At 39.4% G+C, this 27,799-nt stretch overlaps 1 protein-coding gene across 2 annotated transcripts in view; it reads right to left on the bottom strand.

Moving 5' to 3' along the window:
• The window catches only part of LOC110963949 (receptor-type tyrosine-protein phosphatase N2-like), a 280,181-nt gene that overhangs the window by 45,708 nt on the left and 206,674 nt on the right, over positions 1 to 27,799 (bottom strand). For both annotated transcript variants that reach the window (XM_051953002.1, XM_051953003.1), the window contains 3 exons: positions 21,542 to 21,739; positions 9,844 to 9,991; positions 3,585 to 3,658 (listed from right to left, as the gene is read on the bottom strand). In XM_051953002.1, coding sequence (XP_051808962.1) covers positions 3,585 to 3,658; positions 9,844 to 9,991; positions 21,542 to 21,739 — 420 coding nt within the window. The remainder of the gene's footprint in view (positions 1 to 3,584; positions 3,659 to 9,843; positions 9,992 to 21,541; positions 21,740 to 27,799) is intronic.

Genomic DNA, 27,799 nt, shown 5'->3' with positions numbered 1-27,799 from the left:
CTACCATCATTAGTAGTAGTAGTAAAAGATAACTCACAAGTGACAAAAAATTTGTTTTTATTGGGTTAAAATGGGCTTTTTTATATGTTAGAAGGCATATGAGTGAAAAAAGCAGTCAGTGCTTCGTTATTTTCACCTTAAAGCTGCAGCGTATCAGTGAGTCTTTAAAACACTGATTCAGACTTCTGAAGTTTTCATATTCAGATTTTTTGCTATTTTTATTTTTCTATTTATTTACTCCTATCATTATTATCTATTTATCTCGTAATTGTTTTGTTTTTAACTTTATTTATTTATTGCATTGTTCATTTTATTCTATTTACACTTCATTTACTTCCCTGTGTATCTATTTCATTTATTTACTATTCCGACTATTATTATCATTTTTAGCCTTGTGCTTGTGGTTTTATTTTCTTTATTTTCTTCTACTCCACTTGTTTGTTCCCTTACTTGGATGTGGCATTTTACTATTATATCTGGTGTTGTCCAGATTTTTTTGTGAGTATTTATTATTATTGTTATTATCATTTATTTACTATTAATATTATGCAACAAAATAATGCCTCTGTACAATATCATTTTTTCTGCATTTACCAAATTCCATATGTAGAAGAATCGGCACAATATCAGCAGCATTTACGAATATTTTTTGTTTATTTTTACGCTTTACAACTGATGTTCCAACATTTTTGCACTTTACTGCTAGCGTAAGGATTAAGAGAGGCTTATCTTATCTCATCTTAATCTTGAATTACTACATATTATTACAACTTGTCACTCTTCAGCTTATAGCAGCTTTACAGTGTTTAAAGTTGCAGGTGAGCTCGTGTACAAAAATAAGCAGAGACTTGACAGATCTGAAAATTCCTGTCCAAGCAATGATGTAAAGTTACATCTACACCATTTTAAGGCAAAAAGGAATTAGCTCCATTGAAAAATATCTCCAAAATAGGTGTTTTTGAGACGCAGAGATGAGCTTTTAGGGATTAAATCAGAACCAGAGAAGGATTTTAAGCTAAAACAGCAGTTTAAATTCTATGACTTATTTTTTCTTTTCTATATGGAAAAAGTACATTTAATTAAAATTCCCAGTGAAGTTTCCAAAAGTGTTATTTTTACTCTGCATTAAGTTGCTGCCAGGCTGAAGTGAGTGGAGATGAAATCGTTTGTAGTCTTTCCCACTTTCTTCAGTGCAACTCTTGTAAATCTTTAATCAAAAAAAGTCAATTTAAGTGTCAATAAAGGCTGCGAGGCTGATTTAAACTCGGCGTTATCAGCACGCGACACGCATCCCAGTGAGTGGAAGTGTGTGTGGACGCGTGATTGAGCGGTTCGTGGGTGATTGATTATGTCTTAGGAAGTGTGTGTGAGCGTTTGATTGAGTCTGTTTTGGACTAACAGTGTGTGTTAAAGGAGAAAGTGAGTGATTGATTGTGTTTGTGAGTAAGTTTGTGCAACTCAGTGATTGACTATGTGCATATGTACATCACCTGTGTTTTGTTTAAGCAAAAGAGGGCAAACGTGTTATTTTTAATTGTGACAGGACAGTTAAAGGAAACTTTCATTTTCTATTCTAGTATGTAATGACATCAACACACAATAGGACATTTAGAGATAGTAAAATTACAAATAGTAAGAAACACAAGCAAGAGAGTACTATTAGGACAGAATAAACCTTTAAACCCACAGATACTGTGAGAAAAAGTAGAATTTTTGGTAGAATAATCCTTTAAGCCAATAAGTACTTGAACAGAAAGTGAGTTTTGTGTAGAGTGAACTTTTAAAAACCTAACTTGTCAGTTAAAAAGCACTATTTAAGTGGGACAAACCTTTAAAAGCATATGTCCTTGAACAGAAATAAGCATTTCAGGATGAAAAAAAACTTTAAACCCATAAGTACTTGGACAGAAAGTAGAATTTTGGGTTGAATAAGCCTTTAAACCCAGAACCTGCTCATCACAAAGCATTATTTAGGTGAAATAAATCTTTAAAACTGTATGTCCTTAAACAGAAAGTAGTATTTTGGGTTGAATAAACCGTAAAAAACCTAACTTGTGAATTAGAATATACTATTTAGGTGGGACAAACCTTTAAAATGATATGTCTTTGAAAAGAAAGTCAGATTTATGGTTTAATCAGCCTGTAAACCCACAGGCATTTTGACAGAAAGTAATTTTGAGTTGAAAAAAAAACCTTTAAACCCAATACTTGTTGCTTACAATCTATGATTTAGGTAGAATAAACCTTTGAAACTCTCTGTCCTTCAGCAAAAAATACTCTTTTTGGGTTGAATAAACCTTAAAAACTTAACCTTAAGTACTATTTTGATGGAATAAACCTGAAAATTTGCAAGTAATTTGACGGAAAATAGCATTCTTGATGGAATAAACCTTGAAACCCAGAAGAACTTTGACAAAAAGTAGTATTTTAGTTTGAATAAACTTCAAGCTTTTGGTGTCTTTGTTGTGGCAGGAAACTGAAAAAGTCTTTCATGAACTCTTCAAGTCTGGGAATGCATTGATGTTTTTAAAACCAGAACAAATTTCTGGGAATTACAAGCGACACACCTGCTAATAACAAATGATCTACCTAACGGTCTGGTGAAGCAGCAGCAGCAAAACGACGTCCCGAACGTCTCGTCTGCAGAGGAGATTCCTCTAAATAGCTACACATTAACATGCATTCGTTCTCTAATATTAGCGTGTGCGTGGGAGGCGGGGATGCAGGCGTGACAGTCGTGCTTTTTGCGTGTGTGCGTGGGTGTTTGCGCTTCACGTCCAACGGTGTGTTGGCGTGCAGCCACATGTGCATCGTGTCCGTTTTTGCATTCGTGCGTTTGTGACATTTGACAAGGTTGTTCTTTTGTTCCCGTGTAGTTTTGATTCGCTCACGAACACACACACACACACACACACACACACACACACACACACACACACACACACACACACACACACACACACACTCTACCACTTCTTGGTGCGACGCCCGGATTTGAAATGCATGGCGTTTCTGTTGCTTTTAATGGAATACCACTGTATCTGCCTCGAGGGAGACGTAAAGCTACTATTCCAACACCGGTTTCCAAATTGATACACTCACTTACTGAATCCACGAGGCTCTTTTGTTCCCCCTCCTCTCCTTCCTACAGACTCTTTTTTTTCTTTTCTGCTCTTTTTTTGCAGCGTGTCGAGAGCAGGCCGAGCGCACCGGAACAGTAAACACAAAGTAGTGTCAAATTAGCATAACCCAAGGTCAAAAACAATCATTTCCCAAGACCCCGCGGATCAATTTTGTTTTCGCAAATGAGAAGCGAGCCGAGAGCGGCGCGCATGTCCTTTCCCACACCTTCCCGAGCGAAACACTCGCCCGGGGTGTTTGCTGTATAACGATCATTAATATTCATGGCGCGGAACGTACACACAGCGCGAGGCCGCCGCCGCCGAAGCTAAGCAAGCGTTGCATCAAAATTTATATTGGACAACGGTAGGCTGCCTCTGTTTCTGCGACGCCCCGTGGGGACGCTGGGAGTCTGGCGTGGCGGCGGCGTGAAAGCAGAGTCAGAATGCAGAGGAGGTACTTACAATGGGGCTGGCGTTGATGTAATCAGAGTTGCCTTGGCTGTTCTCCACCTTCAAGGTGATTCTGGAGTGATCATCTGGAACAGAAAAAGGAAGAATTCAGCACGTTTTCTCTCTGGTTTGCCTTGCTTCATGCGTGGTGACGAGGGATTCTGCTCAGTGTTCAGTTTTCTTCACTCAAGCGAGGTTGTTTTCGGGTCAGAACAGAAGTAGCTGACGAGGAAAATCAGAAGGGATTTCACAAAGTTTTCTCGTCTAATGAACTTATCACAGATATCACATTTTAAATATAATTTATATGAATTCTGAAAGTCAGCGTACAGTCGCCTTATAAGACTGGTAATACAGTGTTCCAGAGATTCAAAGGATTTAAATAATGCTAAATCAGGTGAAGCAAATAGTCTCAGAAACACAGATTCAGACTTCTGAGGTTTTCAAAACTCTGTAAAAATCTCTTTTTTTGTCCTACATATACAAGAATCTGTGCAATATCAAACTCTGCTTCATGTAGAATAATCGCTACTTTCCACACTCAGTGGAATCTGTGAAACATCACAATTTCTGCACTTCGAAGGATGTTGAAACAAACATTCTGAACTGATTTTGTAACTTTTCTTGTCTAGAAGGCAATTTTCTAGAAGGAAATTCATAGCAGACTTTAGCCTCTGTGGAGATAAATTCTGAAAGTCTGGGTGCAGCCGTCTTATAAAACTGATAATAGAGTGTCATGGAGATTCAAATGATTCCAAAAACACAAGTTCAGGTACTGCCAGTACTGCCATCGGTAGACAGATTATACTTCAACAGAACTTCCTCATGCTTAAAGAACAAAATGGTTCCACTTTTGGTATTTTTTTTACTGTGTAATATCTAACCATGGCTAAAGGAAGCTTATATTGACTTCTGGTCAGACAGGACAAACTCACCAGTGACAAAAATCAGGTTCTGACTTAGTTAAATGAGTTTTTATGTGATGGAAGATTTCTCACGAGCAAAAAAGACAATCAATCCTTTCATATTTCTACCTTGGTGCTGCAGTGGACTGATGACAGTCTCAGAAAGACTGATTCAGACTTTGGAAGTTTTCATATGGAACAAACTCTGTAATTCAATTTCTTCTACATATACAAGAATCTGTGCAGTATCACTACTTTCCACACTCAGTGGAATCTGGGAAATATCAAAATTTCTGCATACAGAATGACGTTTAAACGAACATTTTGAAGAGATTTTGTAACTTTTCTTGTAGAGATTCACAGCAGACTGTACACACTGTGGAGATCAATTCTGAAAGTCTGGGTGCTGCCGTCTTATAAAACTGGTGATAAAGCATCATGGAGATTCAAAAGATTCCAAAGTCCAGGTGCTGCCATCAGTAGAGAGATTATACATCAACAGAACTTCCTCATGTTTAAATGACAAAATGGTGCCATTTTTGGTACTTTGTTAACCCTTCAGGTGCTTTTCCACGAGCATCTACTCGACTCGACTCGTTTTAGGTCATTTTCCATTGAGTACCACCTCGTCATTGTGGGTGGAGTCGTCACAGCATGGCAGCCCGACCAACGAGGCGATGCTATACCTGCTGCTTGGTCTATGTCTTTTTGTCAGATTCAAAGTAAAAGAAGAGACTCTAAGAAAGCTGAGGGCGATGAGTCCTGGAGACTCAGGAGAACAGGACAGGACAGTTTTGGAGGTGATACAGCAGTATCAATCCCAAGACAGGAGGATACGAACTAGACGACGAATGAGGGTAAGCTAATGCTAGTTTGCTAGTTATTGTATATCAGTCCCGTGCATAACCCTGTAGTGGCTGCAATTTGTTGCTATTAGGTATTAAAATATGTATGCTGTGTAGTGCAGTCACTCCCTGTCCAATCAGTGGTCTGCACTCTGTAGACGTGACATAATCGGCTCGACTCAGCTCGCTTGGAACCCCGGCCGAGTAGGTACTAAAATAGTACCTAGTGCCAGGTACTACATCCTAATGGAAAATCTCACAAACCGAGTACAGTCGAGCTGAGTAGGTGCTGGTGGAAAAGGATCATTTTGAGGCACAACATGGGCCAAAACGTGACCCATATTCAGTGGAAAATGTGTATCTCTTGACCCACGTTGTGCATCAAAGGCTTAATGATGGTTGTTGTGTTCAGTGTTAAAATCAACTTTGAAGGAAGCTCTCATTGACTGCTGTCTGAGGGTCAAAAATCAAGGTTTTACTGAGTTAAAATGTGTTTTTTATATGATGGCAGATGTCTCATGAGCAAAAAATCAGTGCTTTCATATTTCCACCTTCAAGCTGCAGTGAGCTGATTACAGTCTCAGAAACACAGATTCAGGCTTCTGAGGTTTCATATGAACAAAACTCTAAAAATATAAACATTTTCTACTTATACAAGAATTTGTGCAATATCAGTATTCTGCTTCACGGAGAAGAGTCCTGTGCAATATTACTCCTTTCCACACTCAGTGGAATCTGTGAAATATCTGAATTTCTGCATATAGAAGGATGTTGAAACAAACATTTTGAAGTGATTTTGTAATTTTCTCATCTAGAAGGCACCTCTAAGAAATTCATAACAGACTTTATCCTCTGTGGAGAGAAATTCTGAAAGTCTGGGTGCAGTCATCTTATAAAACTGGTGATAAAATGACAAAATGGTTCTATTTTTTGTGGTTTTTTTTAAATAATGGTGCTTGTATTTAGCTTTGTACACACGTGGACAAAATTGTTGGTACCCCTCAGTTAAAGAAGGAAAAACCCACAATTCTCACTGAAATCACTTGAAACTCACAAAAGTAACAATAAATAAAATTTATTGAAAATTAAATAATCAAAATCAGCCATCACTTTTGAATTGTTGATTAACATAATTATTTAAAAAAACAAACTAATGAAATAGGGCTGGACAAAAATGATGGTACCCATAACTTAATATTTTGTTGCACAACCTTTTGAGGCAATCACTGCAATTAAACGATTTCTGTATTTGTCAATGAGCGTTCTGCAGCTGTCAACAGGTATTTTGGCCCACTCCTCATGAGCAAACAGCTCCAGTTGTCTCAGGTTTGATGGGTGTCTTCTCCAAATGGCATGTTTCAGCTCCTTCCACATATGTTCAATGGGATTCAGATCTGGGCTCATAGAAGGCCACTTTAGAATAGTCCAACGCTTTTCTCTCAGCCATTCTTGGGTGTTTTTGGCTGTGTGTTTTGGATCGTTGTCCTGTTGGAAGACCCATGACCTGCGACTGAGACCAAACTTTCTGACACTAGGCAGCACATTTCTCTCCAGAATGCCTTGATAGTCTTCAGATTTCATCGTACCTTGCACACTTTCAAGACACCCTGTGCCAGATGCAGCAAAGCAGCCCCAAAACATTACTGAGCCTCCTCCATGTTTCACCGTAGGGACAGTGTTCTTTTCTTCGTATGCTTGGTTTTTGAGTCTATGAACATAGAGTTGATGTGCCTTACCACAAAGCTCCAGTTTGGTCTCATCTGTCCAAAGGACATTCTCCCAGAAGCTTTGTGGCTTGTCAACATGCATTTTTGCAATTTCCAGTCTGGCTTTTTTATGAGTTTTTTTCAGCAGTGGTGTCCTCCTTGGTCGTCTCCCATGAAGTCCACTTTGGCTCAAACAACGACGAATAGTGCGATCTGACACTGATGTACCTTGGCCTTGGAGTTCACCTTTAATTTCTTTGGAGGTTGCTCTGGGCTCTTTGGATACAATTCCAACGATCCGTCTCTTCAATTTGTCATCAATTTTCCTCTTGCGGCCACGTCCAGGGAGGTTGGCTACTGTCCCGTGGGTCTTGAACTTCTGAATAATATGAGCCACTGTTGTCACAGGAACTTCAAGCTGTTTAGAGATGGTCTTATAGCCTTTACCTTTAAGATGTTTGTCTATCATTTTTTTCGGATGTCCTGGGACAATTCTCTCCTTCGCTTTCTGTTGTCCATGTTCAGTGTGGTACACACCTTTTCACCAAACAGCAGGGTGACTACTTGTCTCCCTTTAAATAGGCAGACTGACTGATTATGAGTTTGGAAACACCTGTGATGTCAATGAAATGACACACCTGAGTTAATCATGTCACTCTGGTCAAATAGTTTTCAATCTTTTATAGAGGTACCATCATTTTTGTCCAGGCCTGTTTCATTAGTTTGTTTTTTTAAATAATTATGTTAATCAACAATTCAAAAGTAATGGCTGTTTTTGATTATTTAATTTTCAATAAATTTTTATTTATTGTTACTTTTGTGAGTTTCAAGTGATTTCAGTGAGAATTGTGGGTTTTTCCTTCTTTAACTGAGGGGTACCAACAATTTTGTCCACGTGTGTAATTGTGGTTAAAGGAAAAGTGCACTGACTGCTGGTCTGAGAGGCAAAAATCAATGTTTTACTTTGTTAAAACACGAAAAAGACAATCAATCTTTTTGTATTTCCACCTTGAAGCTGCAGTGGACTGACGACAGTCTCAGAAACACAGACGACTTCTGAGGTTTTCAAATGGAACAAAACTGTAAAAGCACTTAGATTTTTTTTCTACATCTAGAAAAACTGCTTCCTAAAGAATAGTTCTGTGCAATATTACTACTTTCTACATTCAGTGGAATCTGTGAAATATCTGAATTCTTACATAAATCTGTAAAGCATCATCAATACTTGTGCATATTTCTTTGCAGCGCCCCCTTTGCTGCTGTAACGCTGCAAGCTTTCCCACTTTGAAGTTAAGACGGACTTATTTTATTTCATTTTAAACCTGAATTACTCCAATATTACAACGTGACATTGAGCTTAGAGTGGTTTTAAAGTGTTCAAAGCTGAGAAGTGAGCTGGTGTGCTTGGGCTGTAGCGAGTTACATTGAAGCCATTTTAAGGCAAAAAGGGATGACTTCCTTTGAAAAATATCTTCTAGATGTGATTTAGCTACACAGAGAAGAGTTTTTAAGGATTAAGTAAAAACCAGTGGGAGATATAAAGACAATTTTGAACACATTTCACTAACTTCCCTTGTCTCGAAGGCACTTCTAACAAATTCAGACCAGATTTTACACTCTGTGGAGATAAATTCTGAAAGTCTGGGTGCAAAACTGACATTAAAGCCTTATGGGGATTCAAAAGCTTTCAAAAATACAATAGAAACAACAGTCCAGGTCCTGCCATCGGTACACACATTCCGCATCAAGTGTATTTTGGTTTTGAATTTCAACACTGGAGCTTCTGCTCCTCATCATCGCTCTTTTTGAGAAGGAAAAACTCTGCTAGTTTCTACATTTCACTCCACTGATAGCACCAAAACAGATTTTTTTGGAGAACCCAGTGGTGCTTCAAATAGGAAGCACAATTTATTCCTGACAAACTGCTTTGCCTGCTGACAACCTGGATTTCATTAAGCCTCGGCCCGGTGCAGAGAATGGGACAGCACTTTTTTAGATGGGCTATTTCCACAGAAGCTTAGAAATTTTTAATCATTGATGAGGTCGGTGCAGGAGAGCTTTAATAGAAAACTAATTTACAACCCTTCTGCTCGCTGCATCTGCTCCCGCCTTCTGATAATAGAAGCCGGGGCTCTGAATGAACGGGAGTGTTGATGAGAAGGTGCCCAGAGTGAAGCTGCAGGGTTTAGAGAACTGAAAGCAGCTGAAAGTTTTTGGTTCCACTCTGAATCCAGGATTTTCTGAGCTCCATCCAGGAAGACATCATCCCATCTTACTCTGTCTGAGGCTTTTATTTTGCTAAACATGGCAGCCTTTAGTTTTGAATATGCACCCAAAACTTTGCTAAAATCAAAATGTGAAAGAAAGTATTTGCATGTATATGACCTGTACATTTACACTGTGAATACTAACCAACATCATCACAGTCTCACTGACTTCTATTCACCATAAGGCACCACACCATCCATTTTTCAACTTATTTTAGGGTTCATAGATGCATAAACTTACAGCGGCTGAAATTAATTTGACTTGTGAGATGATGGTGGCAACTACTGATTGGGTTTTTGAGATATCTGCACTTTCTCCTGCATCAAAAAGTTGGTAAAATCATGGAACAACCTCTTGAAGGAACCCAAAAGCTTTTGGTGCTTTGGAATCTGGAGACTCGGTCAAAGAGGTTTCTAGCTTAAAATGCAGAACTGACGGAGCTGTAGATGCCCTAAAAGGCGTCGTTTTTCAGAATTTAAAGAACATTAGCATCTAGAAAACCAACGAAGCCAAGGCCTTATGCAACAAGTGGAAGTTCGTCACTCACACGCCACAACAGCAGCTGAGCGGTTCTTCTTGGCGTTGCCGTCCTTGAGGCCGACGGTGCGGGCGTTGGGTTCGGCCTGGTAGGCACACAGCGCCTCCCACTCCTTCTCCAGACGGTCCTTGTTCTTCAGGTGGTCCTCCATGTAGGACTGAAGGGGAAAACACAGATTTCCTGTTACGTTTCTGTATCAGATTCTTTCCTTATCTGGATGAAACAACAGGTGCACCATCATCACTCCATTCATGCTTCCCTTGATTTGTCCCATTTCACATGTGAGCCTGTGATTTTTGAACTTACTAAATAACTTTATTAAACTTGGATGACAATCTGTTTATTTAAACCTCAGCGGAGCACCAGATGGAGTAGCAGTTTTTTTTTTTTTTGTTAAACAACTAAACAGATCTGAGGTTTCCTTCCTGTGCTTGCACACACTTTGGTGTCCAATGTGGAGGATTAAAGGAAAACAAGCGTAATTCTATTTGTTTTAGTCTGTGCTGGTGTAATCTTGGGCATTTGCAGGCAATAAAACTGCACAATTTAAGTTATTTTATAGTAATCCTTCAAAAATCTGTCAATTGTTAGAAGAAAGATGAAAATCTTGGGTGAGCTTCCACATAAACAATAACAAAATAATGCATTAAATCCCAGATTCAATCCACTCAAAAACGATCATCATGTCTTCTTATTGATGCAGTAGTTTTGAGTTCTTTTGTTCAGGTGTTTATTACCTTGACAGTTTGGTGAGACCTCTCGCCAAAACTGTCAAGGTAATCAATAAACTACCAGATTTAATCCAGTTTTTTAAAATCCAGTTTATTTGCACCAATGCCGAGTTTCAGCCTCACCATTACCTACACTACCGTTCAAAAGTTTGGGGTCACTCAGAAATGATCTTACTTTTGAAAGAAAAGCATTTTTTTTCTATGAAGATAGCATTAAATGAATTAGCAATACAGTCTAGATATTGTGAATGTGTTAAATGACTATTGTAGCTGGAAACAGCTGAATTTTAATGGAATACCTCCATAGGGGTGCAGAGGAACATTTCCAGCAACCATCACTCCTGTGTTCTAATGCTACATTGTGTTAGCTAATGGTGTTGAAAGGCTCATTGATGATTAGAAAACCCTTTGCAGTTATGTTAGCACATGAATAAAAGTGTGAGTTTTCACTATGAAATTGTCTGGGTGACCCCAAACTTTTGTACAGTAGTGTACGTACATACATACAGTTATTATAAGTATAATTAAAGACGGCAACAAGACTTTGATCAATTACCAGCTAATGAAGTTGGCATGAGACCATAAGAAGTCACTGTGAGCCAGAATCTGCTTTGGGTTTTTTTTTCATAGGCTTGAAAATCAGCACACCAAACATGGAGACGGTTCATAATGGATGAAGGGAACGGAACGAGCTGGTGCGGTTCTTTAAATGGCTCCGGCGATGATTTATGGTGGCAGTTACAAATGGGGCCGATCTTAATCAGAATTAGTGCCCGAAAAAAAAGAGCCTAATGGCTCTCTGCTAAAATGAGTTGAGTTTGTTAAAAATGGAAGGGCATACGTGCGGTGTGGTGGGTTCGGGTGTTTTATCTTACATCTGGTAGTTGGAGTCTTTGTTTGTTATTTAGCCAGCTAACTGCTTCATGTAGCGCTTCACATGCAGCCAAACGGCAGCCTTCCCTCGCTGTAGTATCAGCTCCACCATTATATTTGTCTCGGAGCGGCTAAAAGCAGCGGTGATGTAACAGGAAGGGCTCGAGCTGCGACCCTCCACCTGCACACAGCGCTTATCGGCGCACATGAAGGAGACGCACACATTTGAAGCGAAAAAACCACATATAAAGGTTTTCATGAGGTCACGAAACGAAGCTGCTCACCCACACGCTGCAAAAAGCAAATACATGAAGGCGACGGGAAGGCCTGCACACAGAAACCCATCGAAACACGCCGCATACATTCAAAAACGCACACAGAAACAACTACAAACGCCCGCCCTCCACCCCCTACCCTCCCTCTGCCTCTCTAATGCCGGGGTAATAGGGTTTTGTGGCTGTGTAAAGGGATTATTGCAATCCAATCAGGAGGTGCTGAGATCACCATGTGTCGGCCAAACACTGAATAATCCCCTTACCACGGGGGGGCTTACAGCTGCCAAAGGTGCTCCATAAAGCCCCGGACGCCATTGTGGCTCCGACGCTCCGTCTGAGCACCTGTAGGAGGCAAAGTGGGGGGTGACGTAATGTGGCGGCCATTTTGGATCGAATGGGGAATAAAGAAAGGGAGGGGAAGTGGGAGGAAGGAATCTCTGCGGGATGCACAGCGGGGAGCGGTGTCCGGTGGTGGACAGTACATTCATCAAATGCAGTTTAAGTGCAATTTCAAAGGACTTCTGCTTGACTCGGGTGTCTCTCAGGGATATTAGGAGCTCTGAAGTGCCGAGATGCGAATATTTGCAACCCTCTGAACTCTAAAACCCCACCGGGAGGCATTTTAGCTTCTTAAAAAAACTACCAATTTCACAGCATTTGTCAGAGCAAGAATCAGCAAAAACAAAGAATCATCTGATTTTTAACTTTCCAATGATCACTGAACTGATCATGTGTGATTTATGGCCCTGTGGGCAAATCTAAGCTTCAAAATCACAATATTGAAAAAAAAAAAATCTAAATGCATCATTTAAAAATTTGCAACAATAAAATGCTGTAAAAAACAAAAAAGTTTTGTGTTCTTCAATGCAACCGAAAAGTTATTATTCATGATTAAGCGTCGAGCGACAGTCACATGACAATAATTCAGGGACTTTTAAGTTGCACACATTTTAACTGCAGGCAGTGTTTACACAAATTTATAACGTAAGTAGTGAAATATTTTTAGCATGGAGAGCCACCTCACTGCTGCTAACACCTGAGGGAACTTGGAAAATATCTTCCATGTTGATTCCATTAGTTTTTAAACTGTTGCAAAATCAGTAACAAAATAATTTTTTTGTCTTTTTGTTTGATTTATGGCATCTTTACTCTGTCGTTCCACACCAGAAACATTTCAGAGTTGTGTTTGCGCTGTTTTCAAAGAGGGGCAGGACTTTATGTTGCAGTGAAAAATGAACCAACAGTGAAGAAGAATGTGAAGAAACTAACTGAGGTTTAAAGGTTCAGTCTTCTGACTTGACTAATTAAACTATTTCCATTTTCTGTTCCGCTACAAGTCAGAGAAAACACTGCATTTTGTACTAAAATATACTTATTAAACAGTTCCAGCAACAGTAGTATGATAATCTTAATAAATATGAAAAACTAATAATGATTACAAAACGTTCATTCTGCAAAATGAGTGCTTTTACTTTAAAAGCTTTTATACATAATTGAATGCAGAAGTCTTGAGCTAAGAATGGAGGATTTTTACATCAAGGCACATCATCTGCAACTCCACTAATGGATCTATTCACTGAAACAAACACGTTACACCGGGCAGTGGTGATGAGAAATAAATTCAGATTTCCAGTTCAGGTTTTTACAGCTAATCAGTGTTTATAAAGACTTTTATTTTTTCGTCCAGCTTTGGTTCGCTCAGTGTGGGCGGCTCTGGAAGCAGCTTTTCTTGGATTTTCCATTGATGAAGTTTCCTCTCTTTTAGTTTAAACTCATGTACTGTTTTTCATATTTTTGCTTAAATAAACCAAGATGTGAAATGGACAAGATGTAAAGAGGAAACAGGCTGGATGTTACATGAAATATCTACTACATTATAGATATTTTACCTGTCGATAAATATCTGTAACATTAGTTAGAAGTCAACCAAAACAAAAACATGGAGAATATTTTGAAGTTTCGTAAAATTAAGAGAATAAAATGCAAATTGGATGAAGAAATCTCATTTAAGTTGGGTTTTAAAAAGAAGAAAATTGAAAAAATGGGTGGTAAGTTTTGTCTCCCCTTTAACTTTATTATTCCATTTCAAAACCCTTTGAAAAAACAACGAAGAATTGAAAAAGGAAACCACTCATATTCCTTTAACAGACTATCCACTACAGTCCATGGACATGCTGCTACCCAGTTTTTATTTTACCTGTGTTTCTTTTGAGCAATGTTCTTTTGTTACTCCGCCAATTAACGCAGTGAAGTTCTATGATGATCTGTGTACGTCTGTCTGTCTGTCTGTCTGTCTGTACGTCTGTCTGTCTGTACGTCTGTCTGTCTGTACGTCTGTCTGTACGTCTGTCTGTCTGTACGTCTGTCTGTACGTCTGTCTGTACGTCTGTCTGTCTGTACGTCTGTCTGTACGTCTGTCTGTCTGTACGTCTGTCTGTCAACAACATTACTCAAAAATACAATAATGGATTTGAATGAAATTTTCAGTGAAGGTCATAAATGACACAAGGACCAAGTGATTAGATTTTGGCAGTGATGCAGCTTATAGTCTGGATCCACAGATTTGTTAAAGATTTCTGTCTCATTGCCAGAAAGCGGCACAACGTCACTGTAACCATGGTAACAAGTGAACACTACATCTAACTGCCTGCCGACGATCACATGATTGGGATTCTACAACAAATCCACCATTGTGGACTTATCGGGACTTATCTGTTGGAAATCATACGATTGAGCAGACTTAGTGGAGCACTGAGCTCTCTGAATGCTTTTCTTGTGATTTTTGTGTCCTTTAAAAAAAACAGACAAACAAAAAAATGTACCATGTGCCATTGTTTCCCCTAATACATAGAACAACAAATCAATGACATGGTTACAGGAGGTGAAATCCCACCTTTACTAATAAAGAAAGTTTAAAACCGAAGCCTCACATTTACCACGCTAAAGTGAATTAATCATTTCTGTGTTTGCGGAGCGTTGCATCAGTTGGTTCGGGTCTCCAGACTGGTGATTTCTACAACAAACACACAATCAATCACCGCCGAGCATCCGTCTGTTATTTTTAGTCAGAAGCTGACATCATCCTGATACGTGAGCCCAGCTTCTCGGCTTCCTCCTCCTCAGCCGACCACATTAGAGCGATTTAACATCCATTTCCTGGAGCCCATTCTTCCTCCAGCCTCTGCCCTGTGACCTATCAACTCCACGGATCACATCCCAGCAGGCCTGAAAAAAAAACCCACAACAAAACTCCTGGCACGGTTAATCTGGACGGAGGCTCCCGCTGCAGTATAATCTATAACACTTACTTGGTCGGCAACAAAAGACAAGATAATGTGCTTTATATATAGAGTCGCCTAATCCTCTTAAGGCAGCAGCCAGAGAGGATGCGGGTGGGAGGCGGTGGCGTGGAGGGGCTTCTTGGTCGCATGGGATCGAGTAATACATTAACTTAGATAAGATGGTGAAAGCTGTTTCTCCTCAAATTAAAATCAGTGGGTGGATGATGACATGGAATTTGCCAGGGGTTTATGAGAGGCAATTAATTTTTAAAAATTTTTTTGGAGAGGTGGGAGGGTCGGCAGCTCATTATCAGCGTTATTCCTTTTATTCGAAGCTGCTGATTTTTATTAATCGCTCAACGGTCGCCTCACTCGAGGGCGGCAGATGGAATATCTGAATGGTTTGGAAGCAGAGTGGTGTAACCTGCCTTCTGTAGGTGTTGAGAAAACTGAGTTGAAGTTTTCTTAAATTGTCTGTTTGAATATGAAAAAGAGGTAATTTCCTGTTAAAAATTCCAAATTTTGTTCAGAACAAAACTCTGAGCATTGGATGAAATCAGGTTCAACGTTCCTGTTTCTGGCTTTTTCCAAAGGGGATTCTGAATATTTTATTTCATCACCATATCAGTCACAAAATGCAGCCAGAAAATGTGTATTTTTCATCGTGTTTTTAGGGATAAAATGTTCTGTAATTCAACAAATATGTCTGTTGAAAACCTTCAGAACATAGACAGAAATAAAACTGGAAAGTTTGTTGAAATCTGAAGAGGAGATTTCTGAACATTAAGTATTGTTTTGTTAAAACCTAAATTTGTGTAATTTACAGAACAGAAAATCTCAATCTCGGATCACATCAGGTACAATTTTTTGGCTTTGTATAAATTAGAGTTAAAGTTTTTGACAATTTTGCAAAAATCTGAAAAAAAAGCAGTAAATAAACCCAGAAAAAATGTTTTGCAGCATTTGTAGGAATAAAATGTTCTGTAGCTTAACAAATCTATTTTTACATTTGAAGGGTTTGAAGGCAGAATGGTCTGACCCACTTTCTGTAGTTTTTGAGAAAAATGGGTTCAAAGTTTTGTGTTTTCCAGAATGGCCAAACATTGGAAGCACCACTGTAACGCTATGTTTGGGCTGTGTATTAGACCACTTTGCCACTAAAATCTAGACCATAAAATTTTACAGAAATTATATAAAACTCAGATTTTTCTGTGGATTAAACCACACTGTTTCTAACCCCCTCTTTTGCTTTTTCACTTTGTGATGGATTCGGTCTCTTTTTTGTGATCTGTTCAAAAAAACAAACCAAAATGTTGCCATGTAAACTCTCCACCCTGCCTCTAGTTTATGTCACAATGTGAATTAGAAATAAGTTTGAAAATGTTTGGAAAACTGTAAATAAAGTCACAGAGGAAAAGAGTGAACACAAACTCAATAACAATGGAAGGAAACATAAAAGACTGACAAGTAAAAGAAAGAAAGAAAAGGGGAGGAAGGAGTGAAGAAAAATAAAAAAGCAGTGAAAGAAAGATCGTGGCGGATGATAAAAGAGGTAAAACTAGTCATGACTAAAAGAAAATTACTGAATGAAAGGATGAAAAGGATGGATGAAAAGAGGCTACCTGTGGCTGGTGGGCGGTAAGAGACACTAAACAGCAATTTCCCAGATTGTCGCCGGTCTACAACAACCTTTTTATAAAACTTTTTTGTGCCCTTCTGTGGGCTGAGAAAACAAGCTGACCTTTGGGTTCTGTGAAAGGTTCCAAAACCCAGAGGAAAACACACACTGGTCTGGTTAAAAACAAGGATGTGTCTCTTTTTTCTTTCTTTTTGCTTCCTGACATTTCAGACATACATGGTTTCCACACGGCGCTGGTGTTACGTAACTTCTCTGTGGAAGGTTTTCGCTGTGGGAGGACGGTCGTTCTGCAGTTTCTTCCCCTTTCTGTGAGAGTGGAGCTGTCCGAGGTGCTGAAACACTCTGGGCATCCCTAAACCTCTCTGCTCTCCAGCACTCTCTCTGCTTTTTCTTTTTCTTTTTTTCCTGCAAAATTGCAGTGAATTATCAGTAAAATAACTGAAGAGCTCCTGGTAAAAATCACACATAATCACCAAGAATTGCAGATCTCCTCGGTGACTCGTCCTCTTTTATTCCCTCAGCGGCAAAAAAAAACAGTTAAATACACCATCAGCTCCGATAAAATCCAACCCATTTCGACGGGTTTATTACCGCTAAACGGACATATTCATAGCTAAAAGGAGTCCGTTTGCATTCAAGGTGTTTTATGTTTATAATGCAACTGCCAAACACAATGGGTTTAAATCTGCTGCTCTATGAAGATCTGCTCTTAATTCACTAAATGCCTCTCATTTCCCGCATTGTTACTGGCACCGCAGAAAACACTCAAAAACATAATCTATACTTATATTTATCTTCACAATCAAAATTAACATGTGTAGATCTTTATGAACTTACTGGTCAGTATATCAAATCCACACCACAGAAAAAGCAAAAAAGCACAATTTCTTAAAACTGCATTTTTTCCAGCAGGGGGCCACTCAAATTGTACAGAAGTTTATGAGGAAATTACCATTAGTTTCACTTGACTTGTTACCTTAGTAAACATTTTTCTAATAGGTTCATGGTTTCATTTGTTTGTTTCAGGTCTCCTTCAATGCATTATTATGCCTATTTAGTACACCGAGTTCCAATTAAGGCATGAATAGACAATAAAACTGCTTCAGGGCGTGGCTATGAGTATTTATGGCAGCATTTGAATAGCTGCAAGCTGTTTTTGGTTTGTCTGTCCAGGTTATAGGCTGTAGGGATATAGCAAAGTTATTTTTTTTTAGCTAAGACATCCTCCTCTACTTGGGTCATTTGACTAGCTAACAGATTTTTTCACACATTTTTCTCAGATTTTCTACCATCATGAAGCCCGCTTGCTTTTTTTCACACTCGTTCAAATATTCCTATGAAGTAATTTGTCTTGGATTGTAGTATTTGAAATTTCTGATTTGATAATTCTTGGCCTTTCTGTGTTATGCCAACTGCACTTATTCAATAAAATTCTGTTTACGACTATAGTGGGTAAGTCTGCTGTATTTTCTGAAGGATCTATTTACTCTTGTCCTTAAGTGCAATAATAGTGAACTAGACCTGTTGTATTCTGATTGATTTCTGTGTTTTTGTCTCAAAACTTTGACCTTTTCACTGAGTTCTCAGTTTTAGAAAGTTCGCTAACATTTTGGCCCCTAATATCTTGTTCTGTATTCAAAGGAGTCAGCTGTTAAATGTTAGCATTTTGTCTTAAGCTTGTTTTTCACTTCTAAAATTAGCATCACAATTAACAGACGGATCATGTTTGCCAAGCTAGCTGAAGTGCTAACTTCAGCAGCTAAATTAGCATTTGATATGCTAATGGTACAGATTGAGTCCTCTGGTTCTCACTTCCTCTCATCCAAATATGGTCACCTCTGGAACCAAGATATTAACAGTCAATAAACTCGATGCATCCAAAGAGTAAACAAAGAAACCCATCTAAGCCTTTATACTGGTTTAGATTTCATATAAATACTGTCATAAAACCAAAACAACAAGGTAGCAACAAGCCACTAAACACATTAAAATCAAAGAAATGTCATGACCACGGTTCAAAAGGTAACAGGTAATCTAAGAACTCTCTTCTGTAAATTAATTCATTGTCAATCTGTTGTCCTTTGTGTAGCCTGTGGATGCAATTAATGTCAAAAATGTTTTTGGCTACAACTGTGTTTTAATTGATTAACCTCAACTGTATCTTGGTAATACCATTAGTCACATTTCATCACCACACTTTAATGATATTTATGTTGCCATTACTTGCAATTAGAGGAAAAAATCTACAAAATTTAAAATATCCAAGGTTCTTTGGATTCCTCCAGTATCTACTGTATGTGTTGTTACTGATGGGTTACAGAGAACCAAACTGTGACTATCTGTAGGAAGGCTTTGTGGCGTTAAAACAACAGTTTTACTTTCTATATGAGACAACAATCTGCTGGTACTGATGGTGTCGTGTTATCAGAAAACACAAAAGTCTTTCAAAGGAGGCGAAAATGTCTTGTGGACTTTTTGAAGTTTCTCTGAGAGGACATTTACATTCCTCTCCATCACCTACACAGAATTAATCATCACGACCACATTAGAACCACTCAGTCCATCTCCTTCCAGCCCTCACACCATTTAAATATTAGTCTGTATAATTTAACAAATTCAATAACCCTCCTGACCACACTGCGGCCCACACGCCCACTGAACAGTCGACAAAACATCAGTGCCGCTTCGTTTCATCCCTCTGATCTGCCGAGACGGAAGACAAAGCAAACGTACCTGAAGGAGTTCAGACCTTGCAAGTCTATTCTCATCGGCACGTGGCCTCGAAGCTTCAAAAACGGCTAGAAAACGAAGAAACGCTTCGACTTGGGTGTTGTGCCGGTGCAAAAAAAACAACAGAGACGCTCTCTCTGCAGCGGCTGGGAGTCGTTCCTCCCGAAACACAACTGTGGTGCAAATCTCTGGGGTAATTAGTATCTTTGTGCCTATTGAACACATCAGAAAGGCCGCTCCGTCACATCTTGCCGGCAGCTTCACAATGCATGGAGAGAGAGAGGGTGGGCGATGTGGGTGGGGGGGCTGCTGAAGTGAGCAGCCTTATATCGCAATTATGATGGCGCTCCGAATGCGACCGAGGTTCAATAGAGATTTTCATCTGCCGGATAGAAGGGGGTAAGAAGGCTGCTTATAGAAACTGTGGGTGTAATGAGATGTACGGAAACCAAAAAAAAAAGAAAAAAGAAGCCAACGACACAGGGAGAATGATGAGAAAGGCAACGAGATGAGAGGAAAAAAGAGAAGTGGGACAAAAATGAGATGCAGAAAAGAGATACCAGAGTGAAGGCGGCAAAAAATACAAATACTGGTTGAACTGGGGAGGACAGAAAAATACCATAAAGGTGATAAAAATTACACTGGAATAGAAGAACATCAGAGAAGCTGACCATTCAACCAATTTATGAAACATGCAGATATTCTTTGGCCATATTATAATTAGAAGACCATTTGAATTAACTTTGAAATGCTCCTACTTTGTAAATTCCTTTTGGGAGAATTAGCCTGATAATCTGACTGGGATGAATTATTTATGATGAAAAAGTGTTCATGTTGGGCTGTTTTGGTTTCAGTGGCGTGTCCGTGCCGCTTGTGTCATATGCAGCAGGTGTTGCTAGTTTATTTCAGCCTTTTTTATGCTATTATAAGAACAACTTGCAGAAATCAGTACAATGTTTGCACTTTTGTCACTGTTTTTCATGGATGGTTTGTAGTCGCCTGGTGCACAATGATTACAGTTCCACTCTAAGTCGCGTCTGCACATCTCTGACTACCTGGGTTGTCTGAAGGATAACAGCCATTTATGAGCACAACAGGAGCTATTTGAATTTGCTGAAAACCTGCAGATGTGTGGAGCGATTCAGATGACTAGAAATAGGCTAACTATTCGCGAGTGAAACATAAAATGAGCTAAATTCAGAGTCAAAAGTGCTTTCATCAACTCTAAATGTGTAAGATGGGAGGTATGTGGATGATGGATGCACATTCACACCAAATAAATGGAAACACAACCCTCGCATTTATGCCACTGGTGATGCAGAAGTGCTATTGGTGAGTCTGTGCAATACACACTACTGTTTCTAAAGTTTGGGCTCACTTAGAAATGTCCTTATTTTTGAAAGAAAATCTTTTTTTCCAATGAAGATAACATGAAATGGATCAGAAATACAATCCAGACATCGTTAATGTACCAATTGTTAGAAGAAAGATGAAAACCTTGGATTCTCTGGTTTAGGATCTGAACTTTTTGGTTCAGTTTCCACTAAATATTTTAGGACAAAATAATGCATTTAATTCCAGATATAATCCAGTTAACTTGTACCAGCCCCACCATTACCTGCCATTCAAAAGTTAAGAGTCATTTAGAAATGTCCTTATTTTTGAAAGAAAAGCAGTTTTTGTTCAATGAAGATAGCATTAAATGAGTCAGAAATTCAGTCTAGACATTGCTAACGTGGTAAATGACTATTCTAGCTTAAAACAGCTGATTTTTAATGGAATATCTCCATAGGGGTACAGAGGAACATTTCCAGCAACCATCACTCCTGTGTTCTAATGCTACATTGTGTTAGCTAATGGTGTTGAAAGGCTCATTGATGATTAGAAAACCCTTGTAGAATTATGTTAGCACATGACATTGTCTGTGTCACCCCAAACATTCGGATGGTAGTGCATGAGCATGTGAAAGAGGAAAATGTTGGGGAACCAAACATGAGTTAAATCTCCTGAGGTCTACCTGACAGATCACCAGAACTGCTGGGACTTTTCAGCACTTACTGGTGTTCATCTGGTTGCTTTTGAACTTTGTCGAGCTCATAGAAGTCTGCAAACAAACTCAGAAATACAACCGACGACCGCATGCTGGTCACAACCAAAGCGGCCTATCAGGAGACTCACCAGGATCATGTGACCTGTGGAGATGTCCATGTTGGAGTGGGCGGGCTCTTCGCTCCAGGAGGAGATGCTGCTCCGTGCTGAGGGGCTGACGGCCGGACCGCCGTCGCTGAACTGGGACGAGACGCTGTTGATCCTGGAGGAGATGGGCTCCTGACGCTCGGCTGGAGGTTTGACCGCCATCCGCTGCCGGCAGAGCTCCTGCAGGAGGGAAGACGGCGCCAGATTAGTCACTGTTGTCACACGGCCGGGAACTAGCGATGGCGTAAGAGACACTGACAAATGGTGGACAATTTCATTCGAAGGACCTCCATATAATTGACATAATTACAACTGAAGCCCCTCATAGCAGACACTGTGGACCAGCGTGCAACTTTCACATGGAACCAACACATAAACCTGACGTGTAGGTGCAAAAATACTGAAGAAATCAATACAGAGATTAAAATAATTAAGTCTATGTTAGCTAATTTGATCTGATTTTCCCACTCCGTATGATGCAAATCCCCAAAACACGTGTTCACTGTGGATTTTAAACCTTTGTGCAACCTTCAGACATTCATGTGACCTTCTTTGGTTTCTTTAAACTTGTAACTTGTTCCCACACCGCCGGACAATGGTCTGGTTGCACCCCGTTATCGCTCAGCTTATGGGAGCATTTCTTTAAAGCAACCACAGTTTTTTAATTGGTGTTTAGCCCGGGATGCAGTGATGATGCCCTGGCAATATAGAGGAGGCAGAACTGCCATAAAAATTATGAATGTCACAAAAAACAACCAAACAGGGTTGCCTTCCTGCACGATCCACATCCTGTACACATTTTTCAGCACGCAGGTTGATGCTAGGAGGGGATTTTGAAAATGACTGAAAGTAGAAAAGGTAGAAAGAGGAGGGAAGTTACGTATTTATATCCAAAGTCTACATCCAGTCAGTCAAACTACAACTCAGGGAAAAAACAAAATAATCAACTGAGTGCTTTTACAGTCATTTAAACACAAGATCTGATTCAGACTAAAGCTAGCTGTGAAGGAAAAGTCCAAACTCTTCTCAGTAGACTTGATGAAGCTTCTTCAATGATTTTCTTCAATACAGAGCCACAACACACACGTTTGTCATTAACTGCTGATTAATCGTCTCCTCTCGGGAAACAGCCTTCTTTATATCTGTGTTTATTCGTACGAGTTTGATCTCTTTCCACACTCGAAACCTCAGAAGCTGAAACAACACGAAAGCGAAAGGGTCACTGTGTGCTTAATGAGTGGAAGCGGTGGATTCAGGCGACAGATAATGGGATTTGTTATCAAAATTGGCCTCGTTAACGTGCTCTGACCTTCACGGATTAAAAAAAAAAAAAACTAACTTTGTGACAACTCGCTTTTTGAATCCCGAACACAAAACCACCAGCTTAAGAGTGAAGGCAGGATAAGTGGTGCTTTGAGCAGAAATGAAATCCTGCTGACTGGCTGTAAACACCTGGGCAAGAAGCGGCGAATGAAGAGGAACTTTCTCTGGCATCAGACACTTAACCACCAACTGCTGAATATTGGACAGCTTCCAGGATGTCAGTGGAAGACCAGCGTGCATGCTGAGCAAGCTTTCCCCTGGATAAATGAAAAAAACTTTAGAGAAAAGTTTGCTTTTTGGGGGGTGGAGGGGGCGAAAATGTGCCAGTCAGTCTCTCGGCAGCAAACACAATATCTTCATTCATACACCTGAGCAAACTGTCATTTTCTGTCTGCCGGATACGTGACCACAATGAAATGTCGAACTGCTCCTCTGCACTCGTCTCGGCACAAATCCCCGCAGGAACCTCGTCGAGCAGTAATGACTGACTGCACCGCTCGGTACAGGAGACGAGACGATGTTGTTCGAAATGACAGTGATTTTACTCAGTTTATCATGTTGGAGAAAAGACCAGTTAACCAATAAGACTCTGAGGTTTGCTGAAAGGTGGAACCCCGTCACACAAAAAGTCATGTGCACCGCTAAAACTGCTTTTACGATCAGACAGAAATGTATTTATGGTCCAAATGTAAAAACTATGACAGGACAGGAAACACTTTCAGTTCGAAGGAGACACAAAGTCGATGTCAGACCAGTCCAGAAGACTAAGGTTCATGCCTCATGTGGCACCGTTATTCTGTACCTTGAGCTTTATTGGTCACTTGCTGGTTGGTTTGATTTAAGAAAATATTACGGTTCGGGTGAAAATACGAACCTTTCACAACATTTTTTGAAGCTTCCTCCTCATTTATTGTAGAAAATATATACAGTTTCCTTAGAAGCTTGATTAAACATGCATTTAATTGTTTAGAAATGTAATTTTTTTTCAAGAATTAACGACTCTTTCCTCTTGATGAAGTATTTTCTTGCAGCTGTTAGCTTACACCATCCCAAATTATCCCACAGGTTAGAGCAGGTTGCCACCTTTGGTCCCTGTTCCCCTTGAACCTCTGTGGGCCTGAGGAAGTGTTCATGTTCGGATATTATCTGGCCCTAATACAGCCTTGTGACAGACAGATGCTGTCGGAGGAAGATGTTAGGACTTTGGTCAAGGTTAGATATTGTCTATTCTGCTGTAACTAAGCAGATGAGTTGTCTCCATGTTGGTCTGTAATCTAAATCTGAACCCTCTCCCAACTGCAATAAACACCCAAAGGTCAGAGAGAATCCTCAGAACTGATGCTGGCAAGAACTGCTGCTCTGTTGGTGTCACTTCTCCTGATTTCAGTAAACCATACTCACAAGTCATGAGTCTCCAGTGTGTCTCTCTGCCTCCTCATCCTCTCTCAATCTCGTTGAACTTCCACAGCAATTTTTAGGAGACACAGCTAAAGGTGGAGTCTGATTCTGGAGGAAAACTGCTCCAAAAGCAAAAATGTGTAGCAGACAAATCAAAAAAGCACCGTGTTGATCAATTTAAGCTACTTTGCTTGATAAATGTGAAGCAGGGCGAACAGTGACTTCTTTTTCATTACTCACACAGAATTGAAGAGCTAACACGCTGTGAGGAGGTATTAGTTGAGTTTTGTTTTAAAGCATCACCGGTTAAGATTTCTGACACAGTCTTTAACTTTGTCTGACAATTACTGAACCTTTAAAATCTGCAGCGAGTGAAGTGATGCACGTGCATTTGTCTCTTCAGTTTGAAAGATATCTCTGAAAAAAATCAATCAAGGCCTCATAGATCTCAGCACACTGACATCTTTAAACTGAGCTCAAACTTCAAAGGCAAGTTTCATATTTGACTTTACTTTATTTTGCGCAGCGGCAAATGGAAAGATGTAGTGTGGTGCACTTCATCCATTTTAATGGTGACAAAACCTCTGCTACCAGGTAAGAGGCCGAAATTATACTGATGTCATGCCAGAAAACTGATTAAACTGATGTCTGATCCACATGTTCTTCTCACTTTGGAACACAATAGGCTCAAAATTTCATAAAATGAATGTTTAAGAGGTTAATTACAACCGCGTAGAATTAATTTATTCGCTTATTCGGGTACTTTCACTCATTTCTCCGGACAAAAAAAATACGTTTGGACTTATTATGTCGCCTCAAAAGAGTTGTTTTTAGGCAAAACAATGACCATTTTCATTTTCTATGATTTTAAAACAACAATTTGGAAAATACTGAGAGTAACTGTTAATAAAATGATCTTTTTATTGAACCTGTGGTGCACAAATATGCATTGTGAGCTGGGCAGACTGTCCAACAACAATAAATCAGCTCCTAATCAGGCCTACTCTGATCCTCCACCGGCTCGTTCATTCTTTACTACAGAGGAAAAAACACGTCAGGTTATTGAGTGGAATGTAAATGGAGAGCTAAACGTTAGCCGCCCCGTCCTTTTATTGTAATATATGGAGTTGGGCGACAAGGACACCGAGCCAAACGCAAGACCCGGACTGAATCTCAGCGGGGATCTGTGTTTCTTAATGAGCGAGATGCCGATGATTAACCGGCGGCGCGTTTGATTGACGGTGGAGGTAACGCGAGCAGGCCTTCATTAGTCTGTATCTGATCTGACTGATGTCCTCGCAGGTCGGCGCGTTGACACTGATCTATGGGCTCGGACTCATAAATGTGGGCAGATTATTAAAGCGCTGCAGTACCTGGTCGGGGGTTATTCTGGTGGGAGGCGAAAAACACGTGGAGAAGCAGAAAGAAGCTACAGGAAGCACCGAAGAACAGGTAAAAACGCCAAAATACCAACAAGGTTTGATTCTAAGGCTGCACTGAATTATTATTTGACATTTATCAAAAGGAAAAAAAACAAAAAAATTGAAGGTTCTCACTTCAGATTTTGGGTTTTTTGTGCTACTGGTTGAGCGACTAAACAATATTAGGAGCCTTATCTCTGAGCTCTGTGGTGGTAATTAGTTAATTTCCTTACATTTAATCAACTAAATAAAGAGTTAATATTGAAAAAAAGCCCAAGCTAAATGGCATTGGAGATGAAGAAGCGACTTGGATGTTTTCACACATGATTTTTTTTTAGCAATCTGCAAGAATATTTAAAAATCTAAAGGCACTGCATGGTTTTGTTAAGTATTCACTGCATATTTTCTAATAAATTCAGCAGGTTATTGTTTCATGTCCAGTTAAATCACACCAAAGCGCAATTCAGTGAAGACTTCTGTGCCACTTTCAGGCTTTACTTGTCTGCACTTTTATTCACTTCATCTATTTTTGCAATCTTTTAATTTGAATTCACAGTTTTTCTTAAGTTCTTAGCATTTTAACTGACTACATAAAGCTTTGTGCATAAAATGTGCTTTAAAGACAAACTTGGCTCTTATTTTGAAGTGCCAGGTTCCTGCAGATTTTATGATTTTTTTTTAAACATTATTCCTTTGGGTTCACTGAGATGTTTGATGGATAGTTGGAGGCTAAGTGGATTTATCAGATCTGGTCGTGTGTCTCTGGTTACAGATCTGCAGGGCTGTTAGTTCAGGGCTGTAAATCATCCCAACCCTTTTAATCAATATTCTGCATCAAATGATTAATGGATTAAATAGTTAGCTGCATGATAACTGCATTAATGCGTGGTGAGGCTTCCCGGCAGGACCTTGGTTGACCCTGGTGGACGTGTTTTTTGGCGTAATGACAAATCCCTCACAGACGCACACATGAACTGCAGCCTTTTACACATATTGCTCATTTGCTTTGAGTATATATTCAAAAGGAAAAGCTTATTGGGGATTTATTTGGTCTATATCTGATGCTTTATTCCACTATTTGATAAATTTACTGTTTTTTTCCTCAAATACTGTCAGAAAACGTAAAAAAAGCAGCACGGAAGAATAAAACTCTCCACTTAACTCTGACATACTGTTCATATTTTATGCTTTCACAGTGTGAACTCCCTCATTGTGACTGTCTATACCAAATTTTAAACTATTTATATTGTCTAAACAGCTTATGTCACATTAATAAATGTATGATTTATCCTTAATAAATGTTTCAGAGAGCAGGCAGGGTGTATTTTTTAAATTTTATCAACATTTGTTTCTGGAGAAAAACATCTACAATTACACCGTATCATGTCCTCTTTTACAAAAAAAAAACGTAAAAGCCACAATGCTTTAGATATATTTGACTGAATTTGGAAATGTCACCAACATTTAGGAACCGTTGAAGTTCATAATATAATCATGTTTAACCACTGCAACCATTAAACTCATCATAAGAAATCATAATTATCAACTTTAATTCAACATTTAGCACTTACAACACGAAACATAAGTAATAAAATGATTATCATGAGCTAGTCTGTGCATTTAAAGCAGTGGTAGGAAACTTTAATTGTATGGAACTCAGTGTGGAACTAACCGTCTTCATCAGAGGGGCTGGAATCAGTGGGAGATCTAAAATCCATCTCAACAAATTTCAGCTCAAATTTGTAGCACCCGTACAAAAATATATTATTTTTAAAGAACTTAGGGCGTATTTTGGGTCACTTTAGGAAAATTCATCAGATTTCAGGCTAAAAGAACGACGTTTTGAGTGTTTTTACTGCTGTCAAATTTCAAAATTGCAAAGGTTAACTGAATCTTGGCAAAGAGTGAAGATTTAGCACCGCTGCTGGGTTCATGGGTTCACAGTCCGGTCTTACAGCGAGCAGAGGAGATACAAGGTGGATCAAACTAACCGGCCAAGTTGAGATGTTTAATAAAAGCCAAATATTGGGCCCATAAATCGGTCAGACCCTACCGGCTCTTATATATTGTCTAGTTTCCTGTCGGCGCTACATCCTCA

The sequence above is a fragment of the Acanthochromis polyacanthus genome, chromosome 9 (assembly GCF_021347895.1).
Source record: "Acanthochromis polyacanthus isolate Apoly-LR-REF ecotype Palm Island chromosome 9, KAUST_Apoly_ChrSc, whole genome shotgun sequence".
Lineage (NCBI taxonomy): Eukaryota > Metazoa > Chordata > Actinopteri > Pomacentridae > Acanthochromis > Acanthochromis polyacanthus.
Note: the sequence above shows the minus strand (reverse complement) of the source record. Positions and strands in the feature narration are given on the sequence as shown.